Source organism: Callorhinus ursinus, unplaced genomic scaffold (assembly GCF_003265705.2).
Source record: "Callorhinus ursinus isolate GAN/ISIS: 27379988/994484 unplaced genomic scaffold, GSC_fseal_2.0 scaffold53, whole genome shotgun sequence".
NCBI classification, from domain to species: Eukaryota; Metazoa; Chordata; class Mammalia; order Carnivora; family Otariidae; genus Callorhinus; species Callorhinus ursinus.
In genome coordinates this window covers 3,295,437-3,307,119 of record NW_027397115.1, presented here as the reverse complement: position 1 = coordinate 3,307,119, position 11,683 = coordinate 3,295,437, and the positions used below count along the sequence as shown (strand labels likewise).

At 49.0% G+C, this 11,683-nt stretch overlaps 1 protein-coding gene across 1 annotated transcript; it reads left to right on the top strand.

The window, feature by feature from the left end:
* Positions 1-9,176: 9,176 nt before the first annotated feature.
* Positions 9,177-10,145, top strand: MC3R (melanocortin 3 receptor). Its single transcript, XM_025853394.2, has one exon. It carries the CDS (start codon positions 9,177-9,179, stop codon positions 10,143-10,145), a length of 969 nt encoding a protein of 322 aa, XP_025709179.1.
* The last annotated feature ends 1,538 nt before the right edge of the window (positions 10,146-11,683 follow it).

Here is an 11,683-nt window from a genome sequence, read left to right as displayed (position 1 = left end):
AGGAGAACATCCCTCCGGACAGCACAACACGGAAGCGGTGCTCCCACCTAAGCTCACATCCATGGTTACATGGCTGACCGGCTGCAAGGGAGGCTGGGAAGTGCAGTCCTGACCAGACAGCCACACCCCCTGATTCTTGGGGTCTCTGTCGTTAAATAAAGACAATGAATACTGTCGGACAATGGTTGGTCATAGCGGGTAAGGATTTAGGCCACACCTCTTACAGCATTTTTAAATAATTTGGGGATAGTCTTGTAAACTTCCTCTACCACCAAGCCCCTTCACTATAGAATAACTCTGACCCGAGTTTGTATGCCCTCATTGCTACAACCACCCAAGCCATACTCTGTACAGGCCTGGGGTCCTGTCTGGCCCTCATGATATATCCCAGAAACTGGAGTTCTCCCCAAAATCCCAGTCTCACAGCTGGGTTCCGAACAGCTATTTTCAAAACCCAGAGAAGTATTAGAACCATTGGTGTTGAGCTCTTCAGCTCTGCAGCCAGACAGGAGGTTCTCATTTCCCATCTTGTGTGCCTTTCCCAAATTACAGAATGCCTCTGGGCCTTGGTGTCCCCATCCACAAAGCAGCAATTTTAATTCTCACCCTATAAAGGGCGTGACACAGGGACTCAGAAACGATAAGCCCTCTGTAAATGTTAACTGTTGCTTTTACTTCCAGTCCATTCATGCTCAGACAGTACATGCCGGCCTAGACCTCTCTGTAGTCTTAATTCCAGCTGCATCCACATCACCAAACAGGACTGGGGGACCCTTGGGTGACCCCCGAGGCACTGCACACCTATGGAGACCACTGCTCATCATCTTCCTCAACAGTGCTCTGGGGCCTCAAACAGCAACCTGTCGGCAAATAACGGGTCCCTCTGCAACCCACTTCATCCCTGCCTGGCCCACTGCACCCTGACACTGGCCTCATCTTGGATCTGACAGGTGTCTGTTAAATGCGGAGGACTGGTGAACTTAGCAAAAGTCTAACAAATTGTTTTTCTGTCCTTTTGTGCGAAGTGTGCCTAGCTGGGAAGTGGGGCCTATTAATTCAGTCTCCTCCGGGGAATGTCAGTCACAAACTAGCACGCGTTAACAAGAGAGAGACCGCTTTAGAGCAAATGATAATAAAAGCGCTAAGAATTAAAATGCAGTTAGAACCTGCCAGCACTACCAATACTTTGCACTTCTGGATCAAGAGGCTAGTTGCTATTTCATCATCTACAGAAGGAGACACAGTGAAAAGTGCTTCAGCTGCTCTCCTAATGCAATGTTCATGACAAATCTGAATTACAATGATTTCCCCCCTTTTTCTTTCCTCTTAGTGCCACTCCCCTCCCACCCTCCACCTTAATTATGAATTCCAACAAACCAAGATCTGGTATAAAAGAAATTATATCTTGATTCCATGGGCATAAGAAGAGCTCTCTTCTCCCCTGGGCGCATTGATCACACACTCAAGATGATGATTAAAGACCCCACTTCCACACTCAGCAGGTCTTTGTTACTATCAAGATATTAATTTATTAATCAATTGCAAATGTGAGATGGACACCTCAAACCCTCTTCATCAAGATACAAAATTTGGGGTGGTGGGATTCACTCATGAAACTGAAGAGTTAAGGAATATAAGCTCCACGCATGGCTGGATCAAGCACTCGAAGGATGCACAAATCTCCCTCTTCATTCCTCTGTGTTGGCTTCCTCCTCAGGCAGGCTCTCCTCCTCCCATCGCTTACACCACAGTAACCACCTGCATAGGGCCTTCATCACCCCAACTGTAGCTTCTGAATGGGGACCTGACCCTTCACTATGGCTAGAGGGGTGGAAGGCTTTAGACCAGAGCCATCTGATAGAACTTGGGAGGATGCACGTGTTCTATACCTGTGCTGTCCCAGATAGGTGCCATTAGCCACACGTGGCTACTGAGCACACAAAACGTGGCAAGGACAGCTGAGGATGTGAATTTTAAACTTTGCTTTACATTAATTCATTTACATTTAAAGAGCCACACATGGCTAGTGGTCACCATATTGTCCAGAGCCTCTTGATGACGTCAGGCAGGGAGCACACGTCCGAGTTCTTGCCAGGCCCACTCTAACCACAGGGAATGAGAAAAGAAAGGAAGTCGGAGGCACAATGCCAGATGGAGGGGAAGTGGCTGCTGGGGATACGGAGACAATGGAAGGCTTTCTGGTTTGCACAGCTGGCTGGAAAGTGAGGCCATTCACAGGGAAAGAAAACACTGAAGGGTGGCCAGATCTGAGGGAACAGAACACAAATTCAGTACTGGACATGCAAGTATGGGTCGCCCATGAGGAGAGGTCAGAGGAATGGTCTGGAGCTCCAAGAAGGCTGAGCTAGAGGTACAAATTTGAGGGGCACTGGCATAGAGCAGGACACTGACGTGGGGGCAGGATGAGACTCCATAAGGAAGAAAACTGAGTGGGGTCAGCAGAGGGGAGCCCTGATGCTCAGAGGTGTAGGGAGGAGGACGAGCTTGAGAAATGGGATGAGAAACAGCAACCACGGGATCAGGAAGGAAACCGGGAGAACGCCGTGCAACTAGAGCCAGGAAAAGAGAAGGGACTGAGAAGGAAGGAGTGGCCGACAGTGCCAAATGCTGCTAAGTCAACCAGACATGGGTTAAAGATGAAGATGTGCCATGGGCTTAAGGACAAGGAAGTCGCTAGTGCCCTTTGCGAAACCCGTTTCCATGGAGTGACCAAGGCAGAAGCCAGGAGGGCATGGCTTGAAAGACGAAGAGTAGAGAAAGCAGATGTTGACCATTCTTTCAAGAGCTTCAGATGCGAGGAGAGGGCTGAGGAGGAGCTGCAGGGATGTATGAACCCGGAGAAGGGCTGAGGTCTTTTATGAGAAGGAAACAAGTATTTGCAGATCGAGGTCTCATCCCACCTTTTCCCAAGACAGTAGTATTTTAAGGGCACAACTAAGCCATTCAGTGACTTAGGAAGAAAAAAAAAATCCATTAAGAGGCTTGAACTTCAAAATGGTTTGCTCCGACAATGTTCACTTAGGATGGACAGAATTAATCAGGAAGTCCCCCAAGGCTGTGGCACACTCCCCCCACCCCATCTACCAGTAATTTCAAGATGGTGTCTTCTTCAAAAAGATAAAGGGATACAATTTTAAAATACATTTAAAATCTCTGTCTCTGTCTCCCAGAACAGAAAAAGAAAATAAAGGAAAATGGATGGGTGGTAAGAACAATCAACAGAATAAAAACTATGAGAGAGGCTTCAAAGGAAGGAAATAAAGTTGAAGCTGGTGATTATAAGAATAAAATGTCAGTCCAGGTTAAGGAAACAATGAAAGATGCCTACAAAAGCTGAAAAGAAGCCCAGAAAGGGTCCTCGAGTTACCAACCTGGAGTACTTAAGAGCCATTAGCTTGGGGTGCTTCTCAGAACCTCCAGGGGACGAGGGAAGAGCCTGGAGACTGGAAACAGGTGCACATAACGTATCTACCACAAGTGTTAGTGTGCGCTTTCAGAAAGGATGTCCCTCTGGTCTCCACTCTGAAGGGACACACCACTCGCGAGTCTTCATGTGACTACGGTCCATTTAAGACACAAGGGAGCCCACTATTGCGATATTTTTTACAACCTATGCAAGTATACCTATACACCACAAACTTCACTCATGTTAAGTGCACCAATGAATAATTCTTAGTAAGTTTATTCAGTTGTGCAACCATCACCCTAACCTGGTTTTCAAACATTTTCATCACCTGGATTGTGCCCTCTGATAGTTAATCCCCACCACCATCCCCAGTTCTAAGTTCTAGAAAACTACAAATTTATACTCTCTGTCTATACAGATTCGCCTTCTCCATACATTTCCTGTGAGTGGTAGTCTCTTATGTCTGACTTCTTTCGCTTAGCATACTGGCTTTGAGATTCACTCATGCTGTGCATGTATCAGTATTCCATTCCTTTTTACTGCTGATTCATGTTCCATGGTGTAGATACGCCACATCTGGTCTATCCGGTCACCAGCCGATGGACACCAGGCCGTTTCCACTGTTTGGCTACTGGGAATCACACTGCTGTGAACATTTACATCCAAGAATTTGTGTGGACATTTATTTTGATTTCTCTTGGGTAGATTTCTAAGAGAGGAATTACTGGAGTCGGATGATAAGATTATGTTTTGCTTTCTTTAAAAACTGTTGGCTGTTTTCCAAAGTGCCTCTACTGCAATGTTTGAGGTTGTCGGTTAGGCCAGGGACGGGTATACAAAGACGAACAAGACAGCTCCCACTCATGGGGCGCCTGGGTGGCTCAGTCGTTAAGCGTCTGCCTTCGGCTCAGGTCATGATCCCAGGGTCCTGGGATCGAGCCCCGCATCAGGCTACCTGCTCCGTGGGAAGCCTGCTTCTCCTCCCACTCCCCCTGCTTGTGTTCCCTCTCTCGCTGTGTCTCTGTCAAATAAATAAATAAAATCTTCAAAAAAAAAAAGACAGCTCCCACTCACAAGCAGCATACAGTCTAATGGGAGAGAAATTATCAGTAAAATTACCATCCAATGGAGTTACTTCCTGATAGCACCGAAAAGGTGGGGTCTTTTAGTCAATTGCACAATTAAGATTTTCTAGAGCAGAAAAAGAGAAAGACACAGGGCTTCTTCCCTTCAAACATTTTTTTGAGCACCTAATATGTTTCTGACAGAAAGCAGAGATGATTAAATATGAATACGGTCATGCTTCAGGGATTTTGTTCAGCTGTGCAGAACAGAACACCTCACATTACTAGAGCTTACATAAATAAAACGTTGCTTGTCTGTCACATAACTAGAAACCTGAAGGCAAGGAGTTCAGGGCTTTGCCTGCCTCTCTGTAAAGTCAGCAGGGATATGCCCCCTCCAGGTTTGGGTCCCCCAAAGGACCTGGCGCTTGTCCTCAGACTTGCAAAACAGGAGACAGAGCTCCAGCCTCCATGCCATCATTCCACCCAAGGGCAAAAGAAAGTGTGCTGGTTAAGTCTGCTATTTGGCTTAGCTGAGTCACCTCCCTGGACCTCCCCTACATCCACTGGCCAGAATCGGGTTATGCTGCCCACAAGGGAGGCCAGGAAATGAGTGTATCGTCTGGGCATACTGCTGTTCTCAGTAAATTAGGAGTCCATTAGTAAGGAAGAAGGGGGAAATAGGCATTAGGTGAGCAACCCACAGGCCTGCTTCTGTCTTTCCTGAAGTAAATAATCAAGCAAAGAAAAGAGCAGGCCAGAGACATGAGGCACCCACAGTAGGTGTTCTGTATACCTGACTTTGGGCTCTCTCCCCTCCTCCTCTGAGCTGAGCCTATGAGAGACTTGGGAACAGGTAACGTATTTGGGAGGTGATCCCAGGAAACAGGCATGAGGGAGAAGGGAGAAGAGATGAAGGAGGCCATCGCAGTTCAATGTCACGGGGACATCTGGGCAGCATGCGAGGCAGCCCTGCATGCCCACCGGAAGGACAGGCGGCTGGAGAATTTACTCAGTGGCTCCAGCCCTTAGCAGCTGAGTGTTGCCCCAGATAGTGCTCACTCCCCTTCACTTCCAAGCTGAACTTGATCCGGCTAGGAGGGCCACCACCTAACCACTCCCCCCACATCAGGGGAGATCCTGAGACACCATGTGAGGGGGGGGGAGCCCTGGACATGGGACCCAGCAGAGTGACTGGAAACTGAGCTCCCAAGGACCTGCCCAGCAAGAGGCGACTGGAATCGGAGGCAGGCTGGGGGATGGTAACGCACGCATGAAAGCCATCTCCTCCTCAGAAATCATTAGGATCTCTAAAATGATCTCTGGCCAACGTTGTCCCTGTTTAACGGCATGAGATGTGACTACCAAAAGGGGACTAAAGTACATAAGATTTGAGGAAATTTAAAAAAATAAAAATAAAAAACAGTCACATTGGAGCTGGGTCTTGAAGGCTACGATGCATATAGGAGGCACAAACTCCAGGAAGAGCTCTTTGGGCAGAGAGGACACCTAGGTGGATTATCTCTTAGGATAAGAATATCCTCGTTACGGTTTATTAGAACATTCAAAACAGGCAGCCCCACATGTGCCAACAATATATGGAAACACTGGAGACTGTCGAGTCTTGCGATTGCTATTAATAGAGCCAATGCATTTGTAATGCTGCATCTGTGCGCCTTCCCCAGGAAAGCAGGGGGTAGCATTTAGGGAACACCAAATCAACACTCATTAGCATAGGGGGTGCCTCTGAGGATGCAGGTTTGCAGCGGCAGGCCCCATCGGCTCCCTCATGCTCAGCCATGCCATGTGCAGAGAGCTGAAGGACCCAGCAGATGATGGACAATCTTGATCATCTGGCTTTGCAGGTAACGCCTGTGCCCCTGAAGCCACAGATGAGACAGGATGAATACACCTCTGGATGTGTCCTGAGGGTGAGGAGGAGAAGTCCCAGAAAGGATGAAGATTATGTTTTTCCCCAACCTGGAAGACGGATGGTTTCGCATCCGAAATCAAGTTGCTCTGCTGAGAATAAATGGAAGTGCTATCTCTTATACCCCTAAGCAGACTGAGATCCCCAGCCAGGTGCCTTTTTTATTTTAGTAGAAACTGCCAAGAGATGAGACTATTCACAAACACTAGGACCGAGGACTGCCTACGAGTGTTCTCCCAATATTCTCTCCTGAATTTGATATCTTTTAAATTCTTGTTAATCTAACTGGAAAAATGGCTTTGGAGTCCCGTTTGGATTTGTATTTCCCTGACTCCCCCGAAGGCTGAACATCTTTTCGTATGTTTTACTATCCGTTTGTATATGCTCCTCAGTGGATTTCTGTTTATATCTTTTGCCCAATACTCTCAGAGGTAATTTCATCTTTTTCTTATTAATCTGAAGGTCTTCTTTATCTATAAGAGATGGCAACCATTCATTGCCTATGGAGAATGTTTTCTTCCTGTCTCTTGACGCTGTTTATGGTGTTTTTCCATACTCCACATTTCGGATTGCCCATCTTGTTAAGAAAATCTCTCCGTTCCACAGTTTTATAAATATTTAAAATGTTCTTCTATTTCCTTATGCATATTTCTTCTATCTCATCACACACACACACACACACACACACACACACACAGTTAGACAATAGTTAGATAGATCATTAATCCATCTGGAATGTGTGTTGGGGGGGGCAAACGGGCTCCATGCTTCCAGAGTTTACATGATCCTCGTGTGCAGCACCAAATGTGATATGAACCAGGTACTGAAGTCTATTGCTAAATTCTGCCTGCTACATTTTCTAGCTCAAAAGGCATCTCGACCCTCCCTACTACTTAAGAAGGAAGAAGGAGAGGGGCTTCCTGCCCATTGCCTCTCCCACAGTTCCATGGCCAGCCACTCTCAAATCTCTACCACCCTTCCCCCTGAACATCTCTGCTCCTGTCCTGCCCTGGCCCCACGCCGCCACCTCCTCATCCTGGCTCCGGGCTACCATCATCTATCCGAGACCGCTGAAGCCCTGGCCTCCCTGGTTCCTTGCCCCTCCCCTTCCAATCCATTCTCTACCCTGCAAGTGGGAGTCTTTTTAAAGGGCAGCCCCCTCTCACCCCCCACTGCCTAAAGCCCCTTCTTCTTCCCTGGCCCCCGCTGCCTTCAGGAGATAGTCCAAACTCCCACGTAGGGTGGATCCAGACACTTCCCGACTTTTGTTTAAAAAAAAAAAAAAAAAAAAAAAAAACCCTTTGCAGCCTGATTTCTCAAATTGTGTCTCCCAGCTCCACACTCTGGCCAAACTGCTTTCAGTTCCTCAAAAACACCAAGCTTCCTTATAAAATACATAAATCACAGGGATAAAAAAATACAGCATAGGGAAGGAATATGGTCAATAAACCTGTAATAACATCATCTGGTGACAAAGGGTAACTATAGATATCAGGCCAAGCGCTGCATAACATACAGAATTGTTAGGTCACTATGTCATACACCTAAAACTAATATAACACTGTGTGTCAACTGTACTTCAGTTAAAAGGAAAAAAAAAAAAAACCACCACCAACCTTCCTTTTCAATAGATCTCAAACCTGGCTATGCCCCAGCTCACCTGTCAAAAATGGAACACACATTTGTCCAGGTCCTACCCTTGGTGATCCTGATTCAGGAGGTCAGATGGGTCCCTGTACCCACGTTCTGTGACGATCCCCACAGCCACTGCTCTTTTGTCTCCAGGTCTGGGGTACGTGACTCCCTCTGCCTGCGACCCTCCACTCACCTCCTTCATTTGACCCCAGCCCTACGCCACCGCTGGGTATCACCTCTTCTTCCTCCAAGTCAAGGTTTAGATGCTCTTCCCTCCAGCCGTGTCTCTATCACCTTGACCATCCAGGTTAGGTCCCCCCCCCAACGCTCCCCCAGTCCCCTGGGCTTCATCGTCAGGCATTCATCACAATGAAATACTAACGTCCTGACTTCTCACCTCCCACCTCGGACACCGAGTTTAGGGAAAACCGGGACAGCGTGTCAGTCTGGTTCACCGTTATAGTCCCTGCACCCAGCAGAGACCTGACACAGAGCAGGTGCTCCATAAATGATGGTTATTTTAAAAAAAAAATGAATGAACGAACTGGATGAATGGATACCTGTGGCAGTTTCCATGACCAATGAGAACTGCTCCGTCAAGGCAGCACGCAGATGAGCGCTCTGGCCTGCAGAGGGCACCAGCCTGCTTCTCGAGCTCCCTGTCGGCACGGGCGCTGCCGCCGTCAGTCCGAGAGGCGCCCGATCACTGCTCCCTGCTCCGCGGTCCTTTCCCCGTGGTGAAGATGAAGTAGGAGTCTGCCTGCAGCCCGTGTGTGAAGGCTGACTGCTCCGCCCTCACTTCCAGCAGCAGGTACCACATGCCTGGTCCTGCTATGAAAACAGCTGAAACTCTAGCCATCAGTGGCAGCTTTTCCATTCCCAGGTGGGGGTGTGAGAAGGGGTAAGGAGAGAGAAGGACGACGACGCAGAGGAGTGCCCGTCCTGGAAAAGCAGAGGAAAGTTCTCTTGTCCATCTCCAAGCTGACTTCCTCTCCCTCTTCCTCGGTCTGGACCGGACGGCCATCCACCACAAGCATCTGGAGGGGTAGTCCTTGCCGCCAGCAGCAGCAGGTTCTGGACGCTGCCGGAGCCCCAGCTCCCACCCACCCGTCCATTAGCAATGAATGCTTCGTGCTGCCTGTCTGCTCAGCCAACAGGGCCCAACAGCTCCGAGCAGCTCGCGGCGCCCTCCTTCAACAACCAGAGCAGCAGCGGCTTCTGCGAGCAGGTCTTCATCAAGCCCCAAGTCTTCCTGGCGCTGGGCATTGTCAGCCTGCTGGAGAACATCCTGGTCATCCTGGCTGTGGTCAGGAACGGCAACCTGCACTCCCCCATGTACTTCTTCCTCTGCAGCCTGGCGGTGGCCGACATGCTGGTGAGCGTGTCCAACGCCCTGGAGACCGTCATGATCGCCGTCGTCAACAGCAATTACCTGACCTTCGAGGACCAGTTCATCCAGCACATGGACAACGTCTTCGACTCCATGATCTGCATCTCCCTGGTGGCCTCCATCTGCAACCTCCTGGCCATCGCCGTGGACAGGTACGTCACCATCTTCTACGCACTGCGCTACCACAGCATCATGACGGTGCGGAAGGCGCTCGCCTGGATCGCGGCCATCTGGGTGTGCTGTGGCGTCTGTGGCGTGGTCTTCATCGTCTACTCCGAGAGCAAGATGGTCATCGTGTGCCTCATCACCATGTTCTTTGCCATGCTGCTCCTCATGGGCACCCTCTACGTGCACATGTTCCTCTTCGCCCGGCTGCACGTCCAGCGCATCGCAGCGCTGCCGCCTGCCAGGGGGGTGGCCCCGCAGCAGCACTCGTGCCTGAAGGGGGCTGTCACCGTCACCATCCTGCTGGGAGTCTTCATCTTCTGCTGGGCTCCCTTCTTCCTCCACCTCATCCTCATCATAACCTGCCCCACCAACCCCTACTGCGTCTGTTACACCGCCCACTTCAACACCTACCTGGTCCTCATCATGTGCAACTCCATCATTGACCCACTCATCTACGCCTTCCGGAGCCTGGAGCTACGTAACACCTTCAGGGAGATCCTCTGCAGCTGTGACAGCATGAACCTGGGGTAGGGCGCCGCGGCCACGGAAGCAGGTGGCGGCCCCGTCGCCGGTGAGCCCCCAACCAGCCAAGGTGTTTAGAAAAAAGAAGAGGGGGTAGAGAAACCCTTGGAAGACTTAAAATATGTCAACAGCCATGACCGTACATGTCTTTTGTCTCTGCGCTTGCAAAGCCTTTCAAAGGGGAAAATGGTATGTAACAGACTTTCTCGAAGGATTCCAAAGTGGGTAAGTCACTGATTTCCCAAAGAGGCCCTGGCGGGACTCAGTGAGGGCTGCCCTGGGTGCTGCCTGCATTCATTTCCATGCACCCGGGGTCTGCAGTGCCCACCTGCTCCCTCCAGCGTCCTCCCCGTGTCTCCCTGCCGCAAGTCAGACCAGACGGGAGGACTCTCGTTGACTGTAAGAGGGATTCGAATGTCTCCCCAGCAAACCTGTCACAGTTCTGGCTGTCAGCTGCTCAGATGGTCTTGTCCTCGTTTCGTAAGAGACTGAGTTTCTATTCTGTAACTCGATTTACTGTGAAACAATTCCCTAAAAAATACTGAGCTCTGTGTGGAAGAAGCAATGCTATGTATGGCCCTCTCCTCAAACCCCATACCAGCCTCCCCCCAAAAATGAGCATGGGGATGTAACCTATTTCTATTTTGGCTGCTGCAGTGTTGTTGTCGGGTTCTTATGCATTAAACCTAAGGCAGTTTTCAAAATTCCAATGAAAGGCAGATACAGTGCTTTGGAAAACCAGCACATACCTGTGTACAAAGTATTTTGATACCTTGCTGTTTAAAGGTATAAATTTCTCTCTTTAAAAAAAACAAAGCCTTTTTCCTATTATTCCTTTTCTGTCATTAAAGCAAAAGAGGGAATCATGGACGGGAGGGCACATGCCTCAAGAAATGGCTTTACTATAGTTTCAGAGAGTTTCAGAAACTGAAAATGCCTGTGGCTTTCTCAGAAGCTGTTTTTGCTCACAGTAGCCGTGTCTCTATCACCTGATCTCCTGAGTTATCTGTGAAAGAGAAATTTCTTGGTTCACTGCTCCTTTTTTCTGGCATGGTGTAAAAGTTGGGGTGACCCAGCTCTCAATGCCTGTAGCTTATTAAGCAAAGCATTTCATCCCCGTGAGCACAGGGTGAGCTTTGCTGACTAGGACTGTCTCTGCGTGCTACACGCACCCATCAGACCCTCCCCTGCCCTGGAGAACTTCACGCTGTGCTTTCTGGCTGGCCTCACACTGCCCACCCCCACAAACCACCCCCCCCAATGAATTCTTGTAATATGCTGTGTCTTTGGTGTACAATTGTGTGTTTTTTCTTGTGCTGGAATATACTGTGGGTTTTTGGTACTTGAAGACATCCTGCCAATATAAGCAATATCACTTGTCTCTTGCTTTGGTTGTGATGTTGGAAATAATAAAAGGCTTTTGTGGCTGCTAAACGTGTGACACGTTAAAATACGCCACCAGGAAGCATCCTGGTGACTTCTGCCCATGGTCCCCACACCTTACACTGTGATTCGGAGTATTTGGTAAATGGCATAAACACTGCCAC

Coding starts and splice junctions, on each gene's coding strand:
- MC3R (XM_025853394.2), top strand. CDS start 9,177: ATGAATGCTTCGTGCTGCCTGTCTGCTCAGCCAACAGGGCCCAACAGC.